The sequence below is a fragment of the Malaya genurostris genome, chromosome 2 (genome assembly GCF_030247185.1).
Source record: "Malaya genurostris strain Urasoe2022 chromosome 2, Malgen_1.1, whole genome shotgun sequence".
NCBI lineage: Eukaryota > Metazoa > Arthropoda > Insecta > Diptera > Culicidae > Malaya > Malaya genurostris.
Genome location: NC_080571.1, coordinates 161,463,655 through 161,485,792, shown reverse-complemented (window position 1 = coordinate 161,485,792; position 22,138 = coordinate 161,463,655). Strand labels below are relative to the sequence as shown.

Below are 22,138 nucleotides of genomic sequence, written 5' to 3'. Positions count from 1 at the left end.
ATGATTTTACCATGCATTTGGCAAAAATAATCACTGCTTCCTCTTGCTTTGTCGCCGAAATTTCACCCTAAATTGCACATTTCTAAAATACTAACCCAATTCACGAAAAATCAAAAACATACGATTGTAGGTAAATGATTTTACTATGCATTTGGCGAAAAATATCAGTTAGAAAGCTTTTCTTTCGCGAGATTTCGTGCGAGTTTTGTTAAAATTTGGTTTTCTTTTTTCCTTTTCTCGCTATAAACAACTCGCATATGTAGGGATGTGCTACGTTTTCAACAAAGCGTCAAAGCTAGTAGCGATGAAAATCATTACTGATTTCTGGTTCTACTGGAACATGAATAGAAATTATTTTACAAAGTAGTAACACTTACTTACATTTTCTACTCATCATTTCACGTAGGTTTTAATGGACTGGCATTTGAAAGCTGTTTTATACATAATCCAGTAAAAGATACGTGTTTCATAGGTATAATGCAATGTACTGTTCATTTCACATTCATCTATCAGTTCGTATCAAATTTAGATACCAGAAAATTACTGTTTTATATATTGGTTGAAGTCGAAAGGGAGATGCCAGATCTTGATATAAATCTATGAAATGAAAAATGCCATGAAATATAAAACATTTATATCAAAAAATTGTCATACAATTATAATGGCTTAAAAAGCAACTAATAACGTCGTGGTATCTCAAATCGACAAGCCTCCAGAAATCGTTTATGTTGTCACTGCCATCCAACCGAAGCCGCAGTCAAGATCCAAGAACTCCCACAACACTACCGATGCAGGTTGAAGTCGCATTACATGGTTCCAGTGTCTCTAGGGGCTGTCCATAAAAGACGTCACGCTTTTTTTGACGATTTTTGACTCCCCATCCCCCCTTTGTCACAAATTGTCACAGAAGCAAAGACCCCCCACCCCCTCTATGTCACGTGTCACGAATTCAAAATAAATAAAATTCATTTAATACCCACTCAATATGTATGACAAACCATACAAATATGAGGGAAAAATTAATTTATTACATGCTGTCATTAGATTAAAAAATATCCCTAAAACTACAAAATCATCGGAATTTTTTTATTAACAAAAGTATTTGGTTGGAATTGATGAAACATTTAAATCATCTGTTTTATTCCTCCTAGGGTTACACAGATATATTATTGTTTTAGGTAAAGAATAATATTTCCTTAGTGTAGCATACAGGGCTGAGAAAATAAAGACCAAAACCTCATCAAAACGAGATCACTGCCGGAGAATCTTTTCATGATCAGTTCATCAGTGGATTTTAAATCACATCAATCAAAATCGGTACGGATCTTCCGTCACACAAAATTGGTAGTGATTTTGAGCTAAAATGATTCTTGATTTATGTAAGTTCAATCATTGGATGATTCGATAAGCTTTGATGTTGGTGGAGGAAAATCATATATGATCAAAATAAGACATGACATGATCTACGTCTGAAATCGTTGATCTCCTGCCCTTTTTCAAATGGAGTACAATTGAATAAACTGCATCAGAATCATAGAGGAGAAATTCTTATGATATACTATTATCAATGCTAGAAAATCAAATTACTGAAAAAATTGTCAGTGCATAACTTAAGTTAAACCGTTTGAAGGCATCTTTTTATTTTTTTCTCATATTAGGAAAAATTTATTAATTTCGCTAATTTACTCGCTCCTCCGTGCACTTTGGTGATCACAACAGAAATGATTTCCTGCATCACTCATTTCCAAATTTACAAGAAGAAGCTTCTACCACAGACTAACAGACAGGACACTCAAATTAGATTCTTCAATCATTTTAACGGTCATTTCGAATATTCCTTTATTTGGGACAGTACTCACATGTGTCATGATGGTGCCACGTTACCCTATCAAAAACATCCTGTCTGTCATCTAGACTGTGTTTATTTTTTTCATTTACCAACAGAGTTGCCATTCATACAGAATTACCTGTAATGTATTGATTTGTATACGTCCATGCGAATTTCATGCAGGATACAGATTTAATACATATTGCCAAAACTACATACATAATTGTGCCTACTTCTCATCCTCCAACGCAATTCAAAATCGAACCCGTTTTGTTACAATATTTACTTGCTTCTGGTCTGCCGCCACTTAATTTCGGGTGAAAACTACCAACACAATAAAAAATAGTCTAGATGAACAACGTTGAGTCAAATAAATGGTTACCTTCCAACATCGCGAAAAAGTTAAATATATTATCAACGTAATCCAATAATTTATTGTGACGATTCATTTTCAAATACTTTGATGAAATCAGGCATCCCTGCAAGCAGCTGATCGGTGTTGACAAACGAGGGGAAACCAACTAGTAAAAAAACTTTTATATAACACAAGGGGTGTACAGATAGTAAATAGCTCGCGCAGTACAATATAGGTGGAGCTAGCGCATCACGAAAAATTATTTTTATAAGAATTTACTTATACTGTCATGTCTGTTAGTCTGTGCTTCTACATCAACAAATACACGTTTTCTTATAGAATGTAAACGTTTATTGTGGAGATTTTTTCAGGAAATAGTGCAAAGCAGTAATATAATTAGGTATTTCAAAAATGCGCTCATTGAAAATATTGGACGTCTCATTCCAAAAACCTCTCCCTCTCCCCACTGTCACAAAAGGTCACGTTTTATGAAACACCCCCCTCCCTCTTGCGGCGTGACGTCTTTTATGGACAGCCCCCTAGCTTCATACCGACGGCCTGTTTGAAGCATTCGGCAGGAGCGGGTAAACTTCCGGACTCACGCAGGCACTCGGTCCAGTTGAACACATGGAAACTTTCATACTGGAATGGTCGATGGAGTAAAAAATTGTAATTAAATAACTCGCAAATATTTACACTACTTACACTTCGAGGGCCACTGCTCGCCATTTTCAAAATCGAGTTTTTTACACTGGAAATTCACGTAGATTGTTTGACGTTTGGTCAATTCACGTAAACCTTATGTGATGACTCTATTCATTTTAGGGTATGTTCGTATAACATTCATTTTCGTCACGTAAAATATGCAATTTGACTTTTGAAACCATTCTACACGCTTAGAAAAAGTTGCTCAAAGTTTGAGTACTAGTTACTCATTTTCAAATGATACATGGAAACGTCAAAAATTGAGTAGTTATCATCAATGATATTGAGTAACTCCTACTCTAAATTTGAGTTTAACGCATTAACTCGTTTTTTTTTGTTACTATTCGCAAGATCAGTCTAAAAGTTGTAATAACTATTTGTAACAACAGGTTGTATATTTTGTTAGTGAGATCGCGTATTTCGAGGGTGAGTCGCTCAACACAAACGGTGTTGTGTCTGCAAAAACCGGAATGATAAATTCCGTGTTGTGCTTTAGAATGAAACCGAATATGCTCAAATGTCATTTCTGAGGAATAAGTGTATGATTGGTGCCTGAGCATAACTGACATTTCACTCAAAATTTGAGTGATAGTTACTCTATTTTTGGTACATGTACAAATAAAGTATTACTCAGTAAATAAGTAGATTTTACCCAAATATCGTTTCCAGTGGAAGAACTCAAATTTGAGTAACTTCGGAGTTACTCTAAATTAGAGTTGTTCCACTTTTTCTGTAGATGAGTGAGATCTTACTCATTTTTGAGTAACTATTTTTAAGCGTGTTTTTATTTGAGTGAATGATTTTTCAAATGAAGTTGCCCGTATTCATAAGAAATTGTAGAAAAGGTGAAGTAATTAGAAATTTTCCTACCGATTTGACAGCTCTTGCTGAAAGTATCATCTCTTAACAAGCAGCGCCTCTACATTTCAGTTTTGCGACAATATGTCAATTCCTGAAACCCAGACAAACCCAGATAAATGTTTGAGTATTGGTAGGTTTTTGAAAAAATATCCTGGCAACTCTGTTTACACGCAGAGTTATACACTCAAAAAAAAAATCACGTTAATTCTACTTGAAAACATACATGAATCTCATCCACCCAACTTTTCACATAAATTCTATGGGGTAGATAAATGAATTGTATCGGATTGTTCATATATCATGCATCTTTTTCGATAGGTAAATAATATATCACTTGTCCGTTCGATACAACGTGATTTTCATATGTTTTAACAGAACTTCACGTAATAGTTACATGACTTAAACATCTTTATTGAGCATAGGAAAATCACATAATAATTACATGAAATGGTACATGATTGTATAGTATATAAAACTCAGTTAAAACTAACATTAAAAAGGCATTTATTTGCAGAATGCATTTCTAACGGATCGCTTGTTATTTTACATCTATTTACATATTAATGGTTACATCATCAACCTTAACGAATAGTAACTCAATGAAATTAAACTTATACTTAACTCTAAGTATAAAATTATTATCTACATTTAAAACTATTGTTGGTCGTCGATTAAAATAATCAATACCAGTAATAATGAACCTGATGTTTCAATCGCGACATAGTGCTCATTTTGACCAATGACTACCCATAATTGCAAAATCAAGTGAAATATTTCATCTAACGATAAAATCTCTGATTTCATAGAGTACAGCTTGATCCGATAAAAAAAAATATGACAAACTGTCCTATTTTGTAGTTAATTCCTTTGTAAACAATAGAGTCGACGGTACCGACAGAAGTTTTTCTATTTATGATTTCTGAAAATATAAATCAATTAATCAAAAATTCTTACTTCAAACTTGAATTATTTATATACATTTTGTTTTCTCCCGGAAATTATAAGATCGAAAATATTTTCGTATGCTGTTGGTTCTAAATACTTCCGGAGATCAAGAGCTCGAACAAGCCAATATCGCATTCTACTAAAACTAAACGCAAAATTGTATATTGAGTACTACACTAGTTTTGAAACTGTAGAAGCAAAGTCCGGGCATTACATTCGTTTCGTGGATTTTGGCCTTTCTGTTTCAACAGACTTCGCAGCCGATTCTTATTGTACATAATCATTGCATGGCTAGTACTATGGATCCTACTGACACTAAGAATCCTTCCAGGTCAGGGCTGTTTTGAAACTTTACTTACCTTTAAAAACTTCCAATAACGAATGCATTATGTTCAAGCCTGCCACTAACATGTCAGCCATTTTGAGATTTGAAATTTTCATAGAGCAAATTCACTTAAACTTCGATCATGGGACTCTCCATTTGAAGATTATGTGAAAATCACATAGCTTGTACTTGGTTTCCAGATGTCCAGATGAAGCTCTGCATTTACGTGAGTAATCCCATAAAACTAATGTGATTTATTTTTTGAGTGTACTATTAATGGAAAAATCTGTTTCTGACTTCAGCTGGTTTTCAAAGAAGGGCGAAACTAATATAGATCGCCCTTCCTTACCTAGGACAGGACCAGACAACTGGCTTCTTTTTCCAGAAAAATATGTCTCTTCTTATTCCGGTTTCTCCCTGCTGTAAATAATAAAAGCCTCGCGATCACTGTTGCCAGTAGAGATAATTGTTCATTCTGAAAACTTTCTCCCCTTATAACATGTAATTATTTATCATTTGAAAACACTTAGACAAATGTTATATCGGTCAAAAATATAGCTCTGGATTCATTTTGATCAGATGTTTGTTTTGAAGAAAACGTTTAGTTGAAACAGCTTAATAAAATTTTTCCAAAACACTCAATTTTGAATAATTAATTTTTGCAGCTTTATTCAACATATTCTATTTGAGAAAAATAATAACATACAGAAGTATCCAAAGATTGGGTGCTATTCTCAACCAACATAATCAATATTCTCGTCCATATGACACTTCGTGATTTCAGGCTTTCTCTTTGTATCATCCAGTGATTGTTAAATGTACTCGTATACTTTCCGCATTGACAGAATTTAAAAACAAATTGAACTTAAATCCTATTGAAATCAATAATTTTGAAGATGACCCGAAAAATAAAATATCAAATATCAAGCTACATTGTTACCGACGATACTGACAACACTTTTTCTACTACCCTGCAGTAATCTTGATTTCAACAACTTGTACTTGCTTATGTCAGTTTCAACCAATCACGAGCTGGTCCGAAATTGATCCCAATGCCCCGTTTACACTTCTGCTGGCTGCCAGCATGCTGGTGTCAGTGTACTGCCCTCTTAGGAAAAAAACGTTCAACTGTGGTCCAATGATCCAAAGTATTAGACCAACGAAGGACAACTGTTACGATGAGTATCGAAACTTTATCGATTTCAAATTAAAACATCAGGCACATTCAACTTCACTTAGCATCAAATTCAAACCTCGAGAACGATCGTACAACCAAAGATAAATAATAAAGACATGTATGTGCTTATAAATATTTTTGAAAAATGTGGTTCGTTCCCGGTACCTTCTGAAATGACCGCACTCACCGCTGGGTGGAGCGCGAGATTAATTGAATTGTTATCATTTCAACCAAAGTGTGCCATAAAATCTCAATATATACAAATGAGCTACCGAATCGAAAGGGTTCTCACGGTTTGACATTTGCATTATGAATGTATGATGGGAACTCAGCAGTGAAACCAATTTTTCACCATTGGTGCCAGTTTCACGGAGGACCGTAGATGTGCGCCAAAAAAAGATCGTGACTGTCATGTCTGGAAATTCGTTTGTGGTACAACATGACTGTACGAGATAGGGCAGGATAAAAGAAAACCAGAAAAAAGGTCAGCAGGCTCGCGATGCGGCAGCGCACCGAGATAATCCGCCTTAAGCAAAATACGGGTCAGGTATAAAGGCACATTGTTTATGTTTCCCTGCGCTTTCGTTAGGACCCGACTAGACTCGGTTAAATAAATTTGCATTTACGTTACGGTCCTTTTAGAGGATTAAATCGTTAGGGATTAACAATGTAAGGTCCAGTACCTGCAATCGTCACTTGTGCTCGAAATGGTTTGAAATGAAAATATTTGTAATGAAAGGAAATGCATTTAGTTTGTAAAATTGCAAGTAATTGTCTGGTGCCTGATAATGCTTGAGTCAGGTACCAAAATGGAAACAACGGCCGACCGGATTAGCCGGTCGGGGCATGTACCGGGTAAGAAAACCCAGGATTAGAAAGCGTTGCAATGAATTGCAATTCAACGATGTATTGAAGGGTAGAAGATTTACGGTTTACCCGATATATATCATTTGTATACCTCAAGAGCTCGAACAATCCAATATCGCATTCTACTAAAACTAAACGCAAAATTGTATATTGAGTACTACACTAGTTTTAAAACTGTAGAAGCAAAGTCCGGGCATTACATTCGTTTCGTGGAATTTGGCCTTTCTGTTTCAACAGACTTCGCAGCCGATTCTTATTGTACATAATCATTGCATGGCTAGTACTATGGATCCTACTGACACTAAGAATCCTTCCAGGTCAGGGCTGTTTTGAAACTTTACTTACCTTTAAAAACTTCCAATAACGAATGCATTATGTTCAAGCCTGCCACTAACATGTCAGTCATTTTGAGATTTGAAATTTTCATAGAGCAAATTCACTTAAACTTCGATCATGGGACTCTCCATTTGAAGATTATGTGAAAATCACATAGCTTGTACTTGGTTTCCAGATGTCCAGATGAAGCTCTGCATTTACGTGAGTAATCCCATAAAACTAATGTGATTTATTTTTTGAGTGTACTATTAATGGAAAAATCTGTTTCTGACTTCAGCTGGTTTTCAAAGAAGGGCGAAACTAATATAGATCGCCCTTCCTTACCTAGGACAGCACCAGACAACTGGCTTCTTTTTCCAGAAAAATATTTCTCTTCTTATTCCGGTTTCTCCCTGCTGTAAATAATAAAAGCCTCGCGATCACTGTTGCCAGTAAAGATAATTGTTCATTCTGAAAACTTTCTCCCCTTATAACATGTAATTATTTATCATTTGAAAACACTTAGACAAATGTTATATCGGTCAAAAATATAGCTCTGGATTCATTTTGATCAGATGTTTGTTTTGAAGAAAACGTTTAGTTGAAACAGCTTAATAAAATTTTTCTAAAACACTCAATTTTGAATAATTAATTTTTGCAGCTTTATTAACTAAAGTATTCAACATATTCTATTTGAGAAAAATAATAACATACAGAAGTATCCAAAGATTGGGTGCTATTCTCAACCAACATAATCAATATTCTCGTCCATATCACACTTCGTGATTTCAGGCTTTCTCTTTGTATCATCCAGTAATTGTTAAATGTACTCGTATACTTTCCGCATTGACAGAATTTAAAAACAAATTGAACTTAAATCCTATTGAAATCAATAATTTTGAAGATGACCCGAAAAATAAAATATCAAATATCAAGCTACATTGTTACCGACGATACTGACAACACTTTTTCTACCACCCTGCAGTAATCTTGATTTCAACAACTTGTACTTGCTTATGTCAGTTTCAACCAATCACGAGCTGGTCCGAAATTGGTCCTAATGCCCCGTTTACACTTCTGCTGGCTGCCAGCATGCTGGTGTCAGTGTACTGCCCTCTTAGGAAAAAAACGTTCAACTGTGGTCCAATGATCCAAAGTATTAGACCAACGAAGGACAACTGTTACGATGAGTATCGAAACTTTATCGATTTCAAATTAAAACATCAGGCACATTCAACTTCACTTAGCATCAAATTCAAACCTCGAGAACGATCGTACAACATGACTGTACGAGATAGGGCAGGATAAAAGAAAACCAGAAAAAAAGGTCAGCAGGCTCGCGATGCGGCAGCGCACCGAGATAATTCGCCTTAAGCAAAATACGGGTCAGGTATAAAGGCACATTGTTTATGTTTCCCTGCGCTTTCGTTAGGACCCGACTAGACTCGGTTAAATAAATTTGCATTTACGTTACGGTCATTTTAGAGGATTAAATCGTTAGGGATTAACAATGTAAGGTCCAGTACCTGCAATCGTCACTTGTGCTCGAAATGGTTTGAAATGAAAATATTTGTAATGAAAGGAAATGCATTTAGTTTGTAAAATTGCAAGTAATTGTCTGGTGCCTGATAATGCTTGAGTCAGGTACCAAAATGGAAACAACGGCCGACCGGATTAGCCGGTCGGGGCATGTACCGGGTAAGAAAACCCAGGATTAGAAAGCGTTGCAATGAATTGCAATTCAACGATGTATTGAAGGGTAGAAGATTTACGGTTTACCCGATATATATCATTTGTATACCTACTATGTAAGAAATTCTGTATAAATAGGTTAGATTTTCTGTAAATAAATCAGTCTTAGATCAGAACCCAAAGGGGTAGTTTGTTGTCACCAGAGTATCACGTCCTGCAGTAGTTTGTTCCTAAAAAAAATATCAAGTTCTGTGAAAGTGGCTAGAGAAGTATATTTACCAAAGGTATCACGTCCTGCAGTAGTTTGTTCCTCAAAAACCATCAAGTCCTGTGAAAAGCGGCTAGAGAAGTATATTTTCAGAAACTTTCCGAAATTTCATATCCGAACGAGCAGTGCACTATTGTGCCATCTGTGTAGAACTAACGCGTATCCCCCACTATAGGAGGTGTCGCCTAGATCACACGATACACAAAGCTGCCAGCCTCCTTAAGAGAACCCCCCTTCGAGGGAGATTTGGTAGCTCCACCAGGAGCTAGTTGTAAACCAAGAAATTCTAATTTCTTACCAAAACATTTTGGTGGCTCCAGAGAGGAGCTGGTTGAAAACCATGAAACTCTAGGAAAGAGAGTTTCTCGCCAAAACAACAACCGTTGAACGTTTTTTTCCTAGGAGGGCAGTACACTGACACCAGCATGCTGGCAGCCAGCAGAAGTGTAAACGAGGCATAAAAGAGGATTAACAACTGTCAGGTCCTGTCCTAGTTCCTTACTAACTATTGTTTGTTGGCATGGAACACGAAAGGCGAAACTTACATAAAAAAACATATACAAGGAAATTTTTACTGGACTTTATGTTCCAGAGCAAATAATAAGGTTTCACCATTTAAATTCTAAAGGCAAAAAGCGTACAAATCTGGTGTTAAAATCCAGTCAAATATGTATAATCTGATATTGGTTTAATCTGGCAAAAGATCTGGTTATTTAGCCTGCAGACACAGTCTGGTGGCCGTAAGTTGAACCGAACTTGGTGCGGGAAATTGACTTACATGTAGTGTTCACACTATTGCTGGTTGCCAGCATGCTGGTGACAGTGTACTGCACTCTTAGAAAAAAAAAAGTTCAACAGTGGTCTTTCTTTGGTCTAATATGTTGGTCCACAGTTGAACGTTTTTTATTAAGGTAGCGCTTCGCCGTGGTCACGGGAGTTCGCTGCCTATCTCGGAGTTTCACGCACTTTACCAAAAATTGTGAGAAAACGGGGAAGAAAACGGAAATTCCAAGAACATACGATTCTAGATAATTAATTTTTCTATCGATTCGTAAATAAATTGTGCCTGATAAACATTTTTATCGAAAGATTTCGTGCGAGTTATAAAAATAAATGAGTTTTTCCTTATTCTTTCGCACGCACACAATTTCAACGCATGCATTGGGCTGTGCAAAATGCTACTTGCGGTAGACGCTAACAACATTTCTTTTGTTTTCGTTGTCCGTTCTCTCTGCGTAAACGTTGAATATAGATGAGTAGAAAATGTAAGTGAGTGTTACTACTTTGTAAAATAATTTCTATTCATGTTTCAGTAGAACCAGAAATCAGTAAAGATTTTCATCGCTACTAGCTTTGACGCTTTGTTGAAAACGTAGCACATCCCTACATATGCGAGTTGTTTATAGTGAGAAAAGGAAAAAAAAACAAATTTTAACATAACTCGCACGAAATCTCGCGAAAGAAAAGCTTTCTAACTGATATTTTTCGCCAAATGCATAGTAAAATCATTTACCTACAATCGTATGTTTTTGATTTTTCGTGAATCGGGTTAGTATTTTAGAAATTTGCAATTTAGGGTGAAATTTCGGCGACAAAGCAAGAGGAAGCAGTGAGTTGTCTTGCTTCGACCTGACCACGGCGAAGCGCTACCTTAAGAGGGCAGTACACTGGCACCATCATACTGGCAGCAAGCAGAAGAGTAAACGGGGCAATAGCAAATCAAAGGGAGAGTGAAAGGTGAGCGAATTTCTCGAGTCTGGTAGGTTCTGAATGATTTGATGCTAATACAATTCCCGCTTTAGGTGTGCTAATGTCACCAGCTCGGAACAACTTCTCGCGCCAACTCTGTCTGCAGCAGAGATGCCAGATTTTTTCATAGGAAATTTGTCTTACTCTGAATAAAAAATCTGTATTATCTGCATCCACTAATAAAATTAAATATCGACAATAAAATAAACATGATGGCTGTAGAATTGTATATTCGATGAGCAATAATTCTTTCCATCTGTCTGTAAGAACAGAAATATCAAATTCCGCAAAAGGCATTTTATGCCGAGACTGCTTCTTGTCACTAATACTAATAGTTTGCTCATACGAAAAAGCTTTTAAGCCTCTTTTGAAATCCGTATTAAGGTAGCGCTTCGCCATGGTCAGATCGAAGCAAGACAACTCACTGCTTCCTCTTGCTTTGTCGCTGAAATTTCACCCTAAATTTCAAATTTCTAAAATACTAACCCAATTCACGAAAAATCAAAAACATAGTAAATGATTTTACTATGCATTTGTCGAAAAATATCAGTTAGAAAGCTTTTCTTTCGCGAGATTTCGTGCGAGTTTTGTTAAAATTTGGTTTTCTTTTTTCCTTTTCTCGCTATAAACAACTCGCATATGTAGGGATGTGCTACGTTTTCAACAAAGCGTCAAAGCTAGTAGCGATGAAAATTATTACTGATTTCTGGTTCTACTGAAACATGAATAGAAATTATTTTACAAAGTAGTAACACTTACTTACATTTTCTACTCATCATTTCACGTAGGTTTTAATGGACTGGCATTTAAAAGCTGTTTTATACATAATCCAGTAAAAGATACGTGTTTCATAGGTAAAATGTAATGTACTGTTCATTTCACATTCATCTATCAGTTCGTATCAAATTTAGATACCAGAAAATTACTATTTTATATATTGGTTGAAGTCGAAAGGGAGATGCCAGATCTTGATATAAATCTATGAAATGAAAAATGCCATGAAATATAAAACATTTATATCAAAAAATTGTCATACAATTATAATGGCTTAAAAAGCAACTAATAACGTCGTGGTATCTCAAATTGACAAGCCTCCAGGAATCGTTTATGTTGTCACTGCCATCCAACCGAAGCCGCAGTCAAGATCCAAGAACTCCCACAACACTACCGATGCAGGTTGAAGTCGCATTACATGGTTCCAGTGTCTCTAGCTTCACACCGACGGCCTGTTTGAAGCATTCGGCAGGAGCGGGTAAACTTCCGGACTCACGCAGGCACTCGGTCCAGTTAAACACATGAAAACTTTCATACTGGAATGGTCGATGGAGTAAAAAATTGTAATTAAATAACTCGCAAATATTTACACTACTTACACTTCGAGGGCCACTGCTCGCCATTTTCAAAATCGAGTTTTTTACACTGGAAATTCACGTAGATTGTTTGACGTTTGGTCAATTCACGTAAACCTTATGTGATGACTCTATTTATTTTAGGGGATGTTCGTATAACATTCATTTTCGTCACGTAAAATATTCAATTTGACATTTGAAACCATTCTACACGCTTAGAAAAAGTTACTCAAAGTTTGAGTACTAGTTACTCATATTCAAATGATACATGGAAACGTCAAAAATTGAGTAGTTATTGTAGTGATCAAGTGTTAGAAATAATTAACAGTGTAGCATCCACCTCCAAGCGAGAGCAAACTTACGAAAGAGAGGACAGAGTAATTCCGAGATGTACGAGAGAGAAATAATAAAGGGGACTTTTGTATCGACCAGCAAGCAAACAACACGTCTTTTATTTAACCGGAAACGAAACTTAACATTTGGCGACGAGAGTAAATTGTGATCGTGTGCAAGATAATTAAAGTGTTGCACGAGTGATTCTGTGGAAATTTCGACAAAATGCAACACAGGTAAAAGAAAAAAATCACGATTGAAAATAGATTTTGGGATGATGCAATATTCAAAATGGTGGACAGGTGCAGAAAAATATGTGAAATTCTGAAAGTGGCTGACCACTCTAGGTTTATGTAACAGTTTGTGAGAGTTTTGCTGGAATATATGAAAGGGAAAAATAGTTATGATTTTCAAAACAAAATGTGACTATATAAGTGTTTGCCAAGTAAACGGCAATGGGTTTCAAAGTATGGAAATTCAGATAACTTCGGCAACGGTGTGCCGGGGGGGGGGAAAAAAAAAAAAAAAAACAGAAAAGGATAACAATGACTGTGTGTCAGTGTGAGAAAGAGCAAGGCAACCGTTTGCCAAGAATTATGTGTGATGCAACTGTGTGCAGAGAGAAGATGGTCATGACAACGGGGTGCCAAAAAGAAAGACCATGGCAACTGTGTGCCAGAGTGAGAATGATGTTTGCTGCAACTGTGTGCTAGAGTGAGAATGATGTTTTGCTGCAACGGTGTGCAGAAAGAGAGGATCTTAGCAACGGAATGCTAAATCAAAAGGAAATAATATGACAACTGGGTGTCTTATTGGAATTTAAAATGTGAGCGCAGCCATCCGGGAGAGTGCCTGAGAAATTCTTTTATGAAACACACGGTGGCAGCGATGTGGGAAGAGAATAAATGATAATTTTGGTTTTGTGTGAGCATAATGCTAACAAATGTTTGGAAGAGCAGTTGGTAAACTCTCATGTGTGGTACACCGTGTTGTTTGCAGTACGGAAAAATGTAACGGGAACAATAATCTGAATGGAATAATTTTGTACAGCGATAAAATTTTGATAACAGAAATATTGTATGGAGGTTTTGAGACGATAATTTCTATTTTCTTTGTATTGTTCATGATTCAGAGATTGAATTTGGAAAAATGTTTTATCTCTCTTGTTTAGGATGGATGCGATGCAGCGTATCAAACCGTTCGTGATGGTGGCTGATAGATCGAGTTTGCCTATAGAGTGGCAAAAATGGAAGCGAGAATTAGAGCGATATTTTGATGCTTTTGGGATTGTTTCACAGTGGGAGAAACGGTCGCAGTTGCTTCATTTGGCGGGACGTGAGATCCAAGAGATTTTTGATCATCTGCCAGGGGTAGGTGATGTCCCTCATGTTGTGACTGACCCTCCATATTATGATGTGGCAGTACAAAAACTGGATGCACACTTCGAACCAATGCGTAGGAGAAATTACGAACGCCATCTGTTCCGGCAAATCGTGCAAGGTGCAGAAGAAAGATTTGCTGATTTTGTTTTGCGTTTGCGCATCCAAGCAAAACGTTCGGAATTTGATCGATATGACTCAAGGGAAATTGATGATAGAATCATTGAACAAATTGTTGAAGCTTGCAAATCAACTGAGTTAAAAAGTAGAATTTTGGCAAAAGATATGTCTCTCGAAGAAATTGTTTCACTTGGTACAACACTAGCAGACGTACAGATTCAGGTGAAGGAGATTGATCGTAGTCAAGGCGAGGGAGGTTCAACGGGATCTGTCAACAAGGTATTCAAACGAACGTATCAACCGACGAAATTCTCACGTGGTAGTATACAACCAAGAACAGACAGAAATTGTTTTGCTTGCGGCTTACGCGGTCATCTTAAAGGCGATGAAAGATGCAAAGCACGAAACGCGAAGTGCGCCAAATGTGGACAGATAGGACACTTTGCGGTCCGTTGTCTCAAACGCCCAACAAATTCCGATCAATCACAAACTGGGGCTAAAAAGATCAGAGTTATTTCGAGCGAGGACAAATCTGAGAAGATATTTTACGCGATGGGCAAAAATGAGTTCGATTTTATTGTGGGTGGAATCAAAATTCCTATGATTATTGACTCTGGTGCCGATGCAAATATCATTAGCGAATCATCTTGGAGGCTAGCACAAAATGCTGGGATTTCTGTTAAAAATCTGAGCGAGGTGGCTGATCGGAAACTAATTGCATATGCGACTGTTGAACCGATGAAGATCATCTGTATGTTTTGGGCGACGATTCAGGCTGGGGAAAACAAAACGGAGGCCAAATTTTATGTAGTAGAACAAGGACAACGGAGTCTGTTGGGAGAGGAAACCGCCGAACTACTCAAAGTACTAAAGATAGGCTTCGATGTGGCTGCAGTTCAAGACATCGCCAGGACTGTTTTCCCCAAGATGAAAGACGTTGTGGTGGAAATTCCAGTCGATAAGAACGTTCAGCCTATACAGCAAGCATACAGGCGCGCACCCATCACCTTGGAAGAGCGAATTTTCAAAAAATTGAAATATTTGCTGGAGACGGATATTATTGAAAGAGTAAAAGGACCTTCACCGTGGGTTTCACCGGTCGTGCCGATAATCAAGGCAAATGGAGATCTACGGCTTTGCGTAGACATGCGGAAGGCTAATACAGCAGTACTTCGTGAAACTCACCCATTTCCTCTGATTGAGGAACTGTTGAGCAGTGTCAAAGGAGCAGTCAAATTTTCGAAGCTGGACGTGAAGGATGCCTATCATCAGGTAGAGATATCCGAGGCATCACGAGGTATTACAACGTTCATTACGAAATATGGACTTTTCAGGTAAAGTGATTTTGTTTATTAAATGTTATTACTTTTGAAATAAATGGATTCGACTATGAGTATTGGTATTATTCGATATTTTGTTCTCATAGATATAAACGCCTCATGTTTGGCGTCAGCTGCGCGCCAGAACTGTTTCAAAAAGTGATGGATACAATCGTTGCGGGACTTGACGGCGTGATGGTATATCTCGATGATGTAGTAGTAGTAGGGAAAACTCAAACCGAACACGATCAACGCTTGAACGATTTGCTGAAACGGTTTAAAGAGTACAACGTTCTATTGAATTGGGACAAGTGCCAGTTCAATGTTGAAAAGCTTGAATGTTTAGGGCATGAGTTGTCAGTTGAGGGTATCAGACCAGTTGAGAGCAGAATTTCAGCTATCAAGCAATTTCGTATACCGTCAAACATAGCAGAATTAAGGAGCTTTTTAGGATTGATTACTTATGTAGGTAGGTTTATTCCGGATCTGGCAACCAAAACTGACCCACTTCGGAATATGTTAAGAGGCAATAAGAAGTTTGAGTGGACCAAAACTCATCAATCTGCTTTTGAAGGGATCAAAAAAGCTGTTCTTAAAATTGAAAACTTAGGCTTCTTTGATCCACGGGACTCAACAATATTAGTAGCCGATGCGAGTCCTTCAGGTTTAGGTGCAGTGCTAATGCAGGAAAATTCGCAAGGCGTGAAGAGAGTTATTGCATATGCTAGCAAATCGCTAACAGATTTGGAACGCAAATACTTCCAAACGGAACGTGAGGCCTTGGCTCTGGTGTGGGCTGTGGACCGTTTTCGCATATACCTTCAAGGTGTGAAATTTAAATTGGTTACAGATTGCAAACCTCTCGAGTTCCTGTTTAGTCCACGTTCGAAGCCATGTGCTCGGATCGAACGCTGGGTCTTACGTCTTCAATCGTACAGTTATCGCATTGTTTACGAACCGGGAATAACGAACATCGCAGATGCCTTATCGAGGCTGTCTCCTTCAAGACCAGAACAGTTCGATGTAGATGGTGAACATCACATTTTACTTTTATCGGAAGTAACCACTCCACAGGCAATTACATTAGAAGAAATGCGCCAAGAATCGGATAAGGATATAACCATATCTCAAGTTATCGAAGCGTTAAAAGGGGGAGAGTGGACCGATAGAGCTAAACCATTCAAACCATACCAAACTGAACTTTGCCAATCAGACTCAATCGTTTTGCGGGGTGATAGACTAGTTGTTCCTGTTTGTTTGCAGCCTAGAATATTAGAAGTAGCTCACGAGGGTCATCCAGGCATTGAAGTTATGAAACGTCGCCTGCGGCAAAAGGTATGGTGGCCTGGTCTAGATAAAATGGCTGAAAAATTCGTCAGAATCTGTAAAGAATGCACGTTGGTATCTGCGACAGCAGCACCGGAATTTATGACTAGAACTCAAATGCCGGATAAGCCATGGACTCATATTGCTGTAGACTTCATGGGACCCCTTCCGTCCGGTCACAATTTGTTAGTGCTTATTGATTATTATAGTCGATTTGTAGAAGTGATTATAATGAGGGAAACTACTGCCAAACTGACTATTGAGGCATTACATGAAACATTCTGTAGATACGGCATTCCAGAATCGATAAAGTGCGATAATGGCCCGCAATTCGTGAGCGAGTCACTGCAACAATTTTGCAAAGATTACGGAATCGAAATGTGTCGCACAACACCATACTGGCCTCAGGCCAATGGTGAAGTAGAACGTGCAAATCGCTCTTTGAAAAAACGTTTGCAAATTAGTCAGGAATCGAATAAATCCGATTGGAAATGGGAACTAAGAATGTACCTGTTAATGTACAATTCAACGCCACACTCAACAACTGGGGTAGCTCCTTCGGCATTAATGTTTGGAAGAGTCCTTAGAGACAAACTGCCTGCACTTCCTCGAATTGGAATGAAAATGACGGAAGAGATACAGGATCGTGATCGGGAAAAGAAGCTGAAAGAAGCCGAATACTCTGATCAACATCGAGGTGCCAAACATTGCACACTTAAGGAAGGAGATAAAGTAGTGGCAAAAAGAATGCAAAAGGCAAATAAACTTTCAGCTAACTTCAGCCCAGAGGAATTCACCATTACAACGCGATCAGGAACGGATTGCACACTTCGGTCAAATGAAACTGGGAAGCTGTTTCATCGGAATGTAGCTCACTTGAAACCACTAATGGCACCACTTGGCGAGGAATTAGGAGGAACTGACAAATTACCAGCTCTAAACAATCGCGAATCAACAGTGACAGAAATCATCGAACCACAACAAGCTTCAGTACCTGAGGAAACAATTCAACGACCTTCACGAATCAGTAACCGACCGAAATATTTGAACGATTATCAGCTAGGATCAGTTAGAGTTCAAGACCAATGAAAGAAGGAGGAGTGTAGTGATCAAGTGTTAGAAATAATTAACAGTGTAGCATCCACCTCCAAGCGAGAGCAAACTTACGAAAGAGAGGACAGAGTAATTCCGAGATGTACGAGAGAGAAATAATAAAGGGGACTTTTGTATCGACCAGCAAGCAAACAACACGTCTTTTATTTAACCGGAAACGAAACTTAACAGTTATCATCAATGATATTGAGTAACTCCTACTCTAAATTTGAGTTTAACGCATTAACTCGTTTTTTTTTGTTACTATTCGCAAGATCAGTCTAAAAGTTGTAATAACCATTTGTAACAACAGGTTGTATATTTTGTTAGTGAGATCGCGTATTTCGAGGGTGAGTCGCTCAACACAAACGGTGTTGTGTCTGCAAAAACCGGAATGATAAACTCCGTGTTGTGCTTTAGAATGAAACCGAATATGCTCAAATGTCATTTCTGAGGAATAAATGAATGATTGGTGCCTGAGCATAACTGACATGTATGTTAATTTGCGATTGACACACTACTCCAAGCAACCACCACTTGATATAGTATTGAGTTCAATTACTTAATATTTACACTATTACTTACAATACACTTAGAAAAGGAGCAATTTTTTTGCAAATTTGGTATATGTGAAATAAAATTTCACTCAAAATTTGAGTAATAGTTACTCTATTTTTGGTACATGTACAAATAAAGTATTACTCAGTAAATGAGTAGATTTTACCCAAATATCGTTTCCAGTGGAAGAACTCAAATTTGAGTAACTTCGGAGTTACTCTAAATTAGAGTTGTTCCACTTTTTCTGTAGATGAGTGAGATCTTACTCATTTTTGAGTAACTATTTTTAAGCGTGTTTTTATTTGAGTGTATGATTTTTCAAATGAAGTTGCCCGTATTCATAAGAAATTGTAGAAAAGGTTAGAAATTTTCTTACCGATTTGACAGCTCTTGCTGAAAGTATCATCTCTTAACAAGCAGCGCCTCTACATTTCAGTTTTGCGACAATATGTCAATTCCTGAAACCCAGACAAACCCAGATAAATGTTTGAGTATTGGTAGGTTTTTGAAAAAATATCCTGGCAACTCTGTTTACACGCAGAGTTATACACTCAAAGAAGAAATCACGTTAATTCTACTTGAAAACATACATGAATCCCATCCACCCAACTTTTCACATAAATTCTATGGGGTAGATAAATGAATTGTATCTGATTGTTCATATATCATGCATCTTATTCAATAGGTAAATAATATATCACTTGTCCGTTGGATACAACGTGATTTTCATATGTTTTAACAGAACTTCACGTAATAGTTATATGACTTAAACATCTTTATTAAGCATAGGAAAATCACATAATAATTACATGAAATGGTACATGATTGTATAGTATATAAAACTCAGTTAAAACTTAAAAAGGCATTTATTTGCAGAATGCATTTCTAACGGATCGCTTGTTATTTTACATCTATTTACATATTAATGGTTACATCATCAACCTTAACGAATAGTAACTCAATGAAATTAAACTTATACTTAACTCTAAGTATAAACTTATTATCTACATTTAAAACTATTGTTGGTCGTCGATTAAAATAATCAATACCAGTAATAATGAACCTGATGTTTCAATCGCGACATAGTGCTCATTTTGACCAATGACTACCCATAATTGCAAAATCAAGTGAAATATTTCATCTAACGATAAAATCTCTGATTTCATAGAGTACAGCTTGATCCAATAAAAAAATTATGACAAACTGTCCTATTTTGTAGTTAATTCCTTTGTAAACAATAGGGTCGGCGGTACCGACAGAAGTTTTTCTATTTATGATTTCAGAAAATATAAATCAATTAATCAAAAATTCTTACTTCAAACTTGAATTACATTTTGTTTTCTTCCGGAAATTATAAGATCGAAAATATTTTCGTATGCTGTTGGTTCTAAATATTTCCGGAGATCAAGAGCTCGAACAAGCAAATATCGCATTCTACTAAAACTAAGCGCAAAATTGTATATTGAGTACTACACTAGTTTTGAAACTGTAGAAGCAAAGTCCGGGCATTACATTCGTTTCGTGGAATTTGGCTTTTCTGTTTCAACAGACTTCGCAGCCGATTCTTATTGTACATAATCATTGCATGGCTAGTACTATGGATCCTACTGACACTAAGAATCCTTCCAGGTCAGGGCTGTTTTGAAACTTTACTTACCTTTAAAAACTTCCAATAACGAATGCATTATGTTCAAGCCTGCCACTAACATGTCAGCCATTTTGAGATTTGAAATTTTCATAGAGCAAATTCACTTAAACTTCGATCATGGGACTCTCCATTTGAAGATTATGTGAAAATCACATAGCTTGTACTTGGTTTCCAGATGTTATTCATAGACATCACGTAGAATATCAAATATAAATGAAGCTCTGCATTTACGTGAGTAATCCCATAAAACTAATGTGATTTATTTTTTGAGTGTACTATTAATGGAAAAATCTGTTTCTGACTTCAGCTGGTTTTCAAAGAAGGGCGAAACTAATATAGATCGCCCTTCCTTACCTAGGACAGGGCCAGAAAACTGGCTTCTTTTTCCAGAAAAATATTTCTCTTCTTATTCCGGTTTCTCCCTGCTGTAAATAATAAAAGCCTCGCGATCACTGTTGCCAGTAGAGATAATTGTTCATTCTGAAAACTTTCTCCCCTTATAACATGTAATTATTTATCATTTGAAAACACTTAGACAAATGTTATATCGGTCAAAAATATAGCTCTGGATTCATTTTGATCAGATGTTTGTTTTGAAGAAAACGTTTAGTTGAAACAGCTTAATAATATTTTTCTAAAACACTCAATTTTGAATAATTAATTTTTGCAGCTTTATTAACTAAAGTATTCAACATATTCTATTTGAGAAAAATAATAACATACAGAAGTATCCAAAGATTGGGTGCTATTCTCAACCAACATAATCAATATTCTCGTCCATATCACACTTCGTGATTTAAGGCTTTCTCTTTTGAAGATGACCCGAAAAATAAAATATCAAATGTCAAGCTACATTGTTACCGACGATACTGACAACACTTTTTCTACCACCCTGCAGTAATCTTGATTTCAACAACTTGTACTTGCTTATGTCAGTTTCAACCAATCACGAGCTGGTCCGAAATTGGTCCTAATGCCCCGTTTACACTTCTGCTGGCTGCCAGCATGCTAGTGTCAGTATACTGCCCTCTTAGGAAAAAAACGTTCAACTGTGGTCCAATGATCCAAAATATTAGACCAACGAAGGACCACCGTTGAACGTTTTTTTTTCCTGTAAAATTGAGTGTTTTAGAAAAATTTTATTAAGCTGTTTCAACTAAACGTTTTCTTCAAAACAAACATCTGATCAAAATGAATCCAGAGCTATATTTTTGACCGATATAACATTTGTCTAAGTGTTTCAAATGATAAATAATTACATGTTATAAGGGGAGTAAGTTTTCAGAATGAACAATTATCTCTACTGGCAACAGTGATCGCGAGGCTTTTATTATTTACAGCAGGGAGAAACCGGAATAAGAAGAGAAATATTTTTCTGGAAAAAGAAACCAGTTGTCTGGTCCTGTCCTAGGTAAGGAAGGGCGATCTATGTTAGTTTCGCCCTTCTTTGAAAACCAGCTGAAGTCAGAATCAGATTTTTCCATTAATAGTACACTCAAAAAATAAATCACATTAGTTTTATGGGATTACTCACGTAAATGCAGTGCTTCATTTATATTTGATATTCTACGTGATGTCTATGAATAACATCTGGAAACCAAGTACAAGCTATGTGATTTTCACATAATCTTCAAATGGAGAGTCCCATGATCGAAGTTTAAGTGAATTTGCTCTATGAAAATTTCAAATCTCAAAATGGCTGACATGTTAGTGGCAGGCTTGAACATAATGCATTCGTTATTGGAAGTTTTTAAAGGTAAGTAAAGTTTCAAAACAGCCCTGACCTGGAAGGATTCTTAGTGTCAGTAGGATCCATAGTACTAGCCATGCAATGATTATGTACAATAAGAATCGGCTGCGAAGTCTGTTGAAACAGAAAGGCCAAATTCCACGAAACGAATGTAATGCCCAGACGTTGCTTCTACAG

The 22,138-nt window shown here is 36.8% G+C and overlaps 1 protein-coding gene across 1 annotated transcript; it reads left to right on the top strand.

Moving 5' to 3' along the window:
- The first annotated feature begins 12,738 nt into the window (after positions 1 to 12,738).
- On the top strand, positions 12,739 to 18,173 carry LOC131431448 (uncharacterized protein K02A2.6-like). The gene is made up of 3 exons (XM_058597169.1): positions 12,739 to 13,005; positions 13,941 to 15,602; positions 15,695 to 18,173. Exons 1-3 carry the CDS (start codon positions 12,995 to 12,997, stop codon positions 18,000 to 18,002), a joined length of 3,981 nt encoding a protein of 1,326 aa, XP_058453152.1. The 5' UTR covers positions 12,739 to 12,994; the 3' UTR covers positions 18,003 to 18,173.
- The last annotated feature ends 3,965 nt before the right edge of the window (positions 18,174 to 22,138 follow it).

Excerpts from the sequence above, each read along its gene's own strand:
- LOC131431448 (XM_058597169.1), top strand. Across the intron at positions 15,603-15,694 it reads ACGAAATATGGACTTTTCAG|ATATAAACGCCTCATGTTTG; the intron begins GTAAAGTGATTT and ends TTGTTCTCATAG.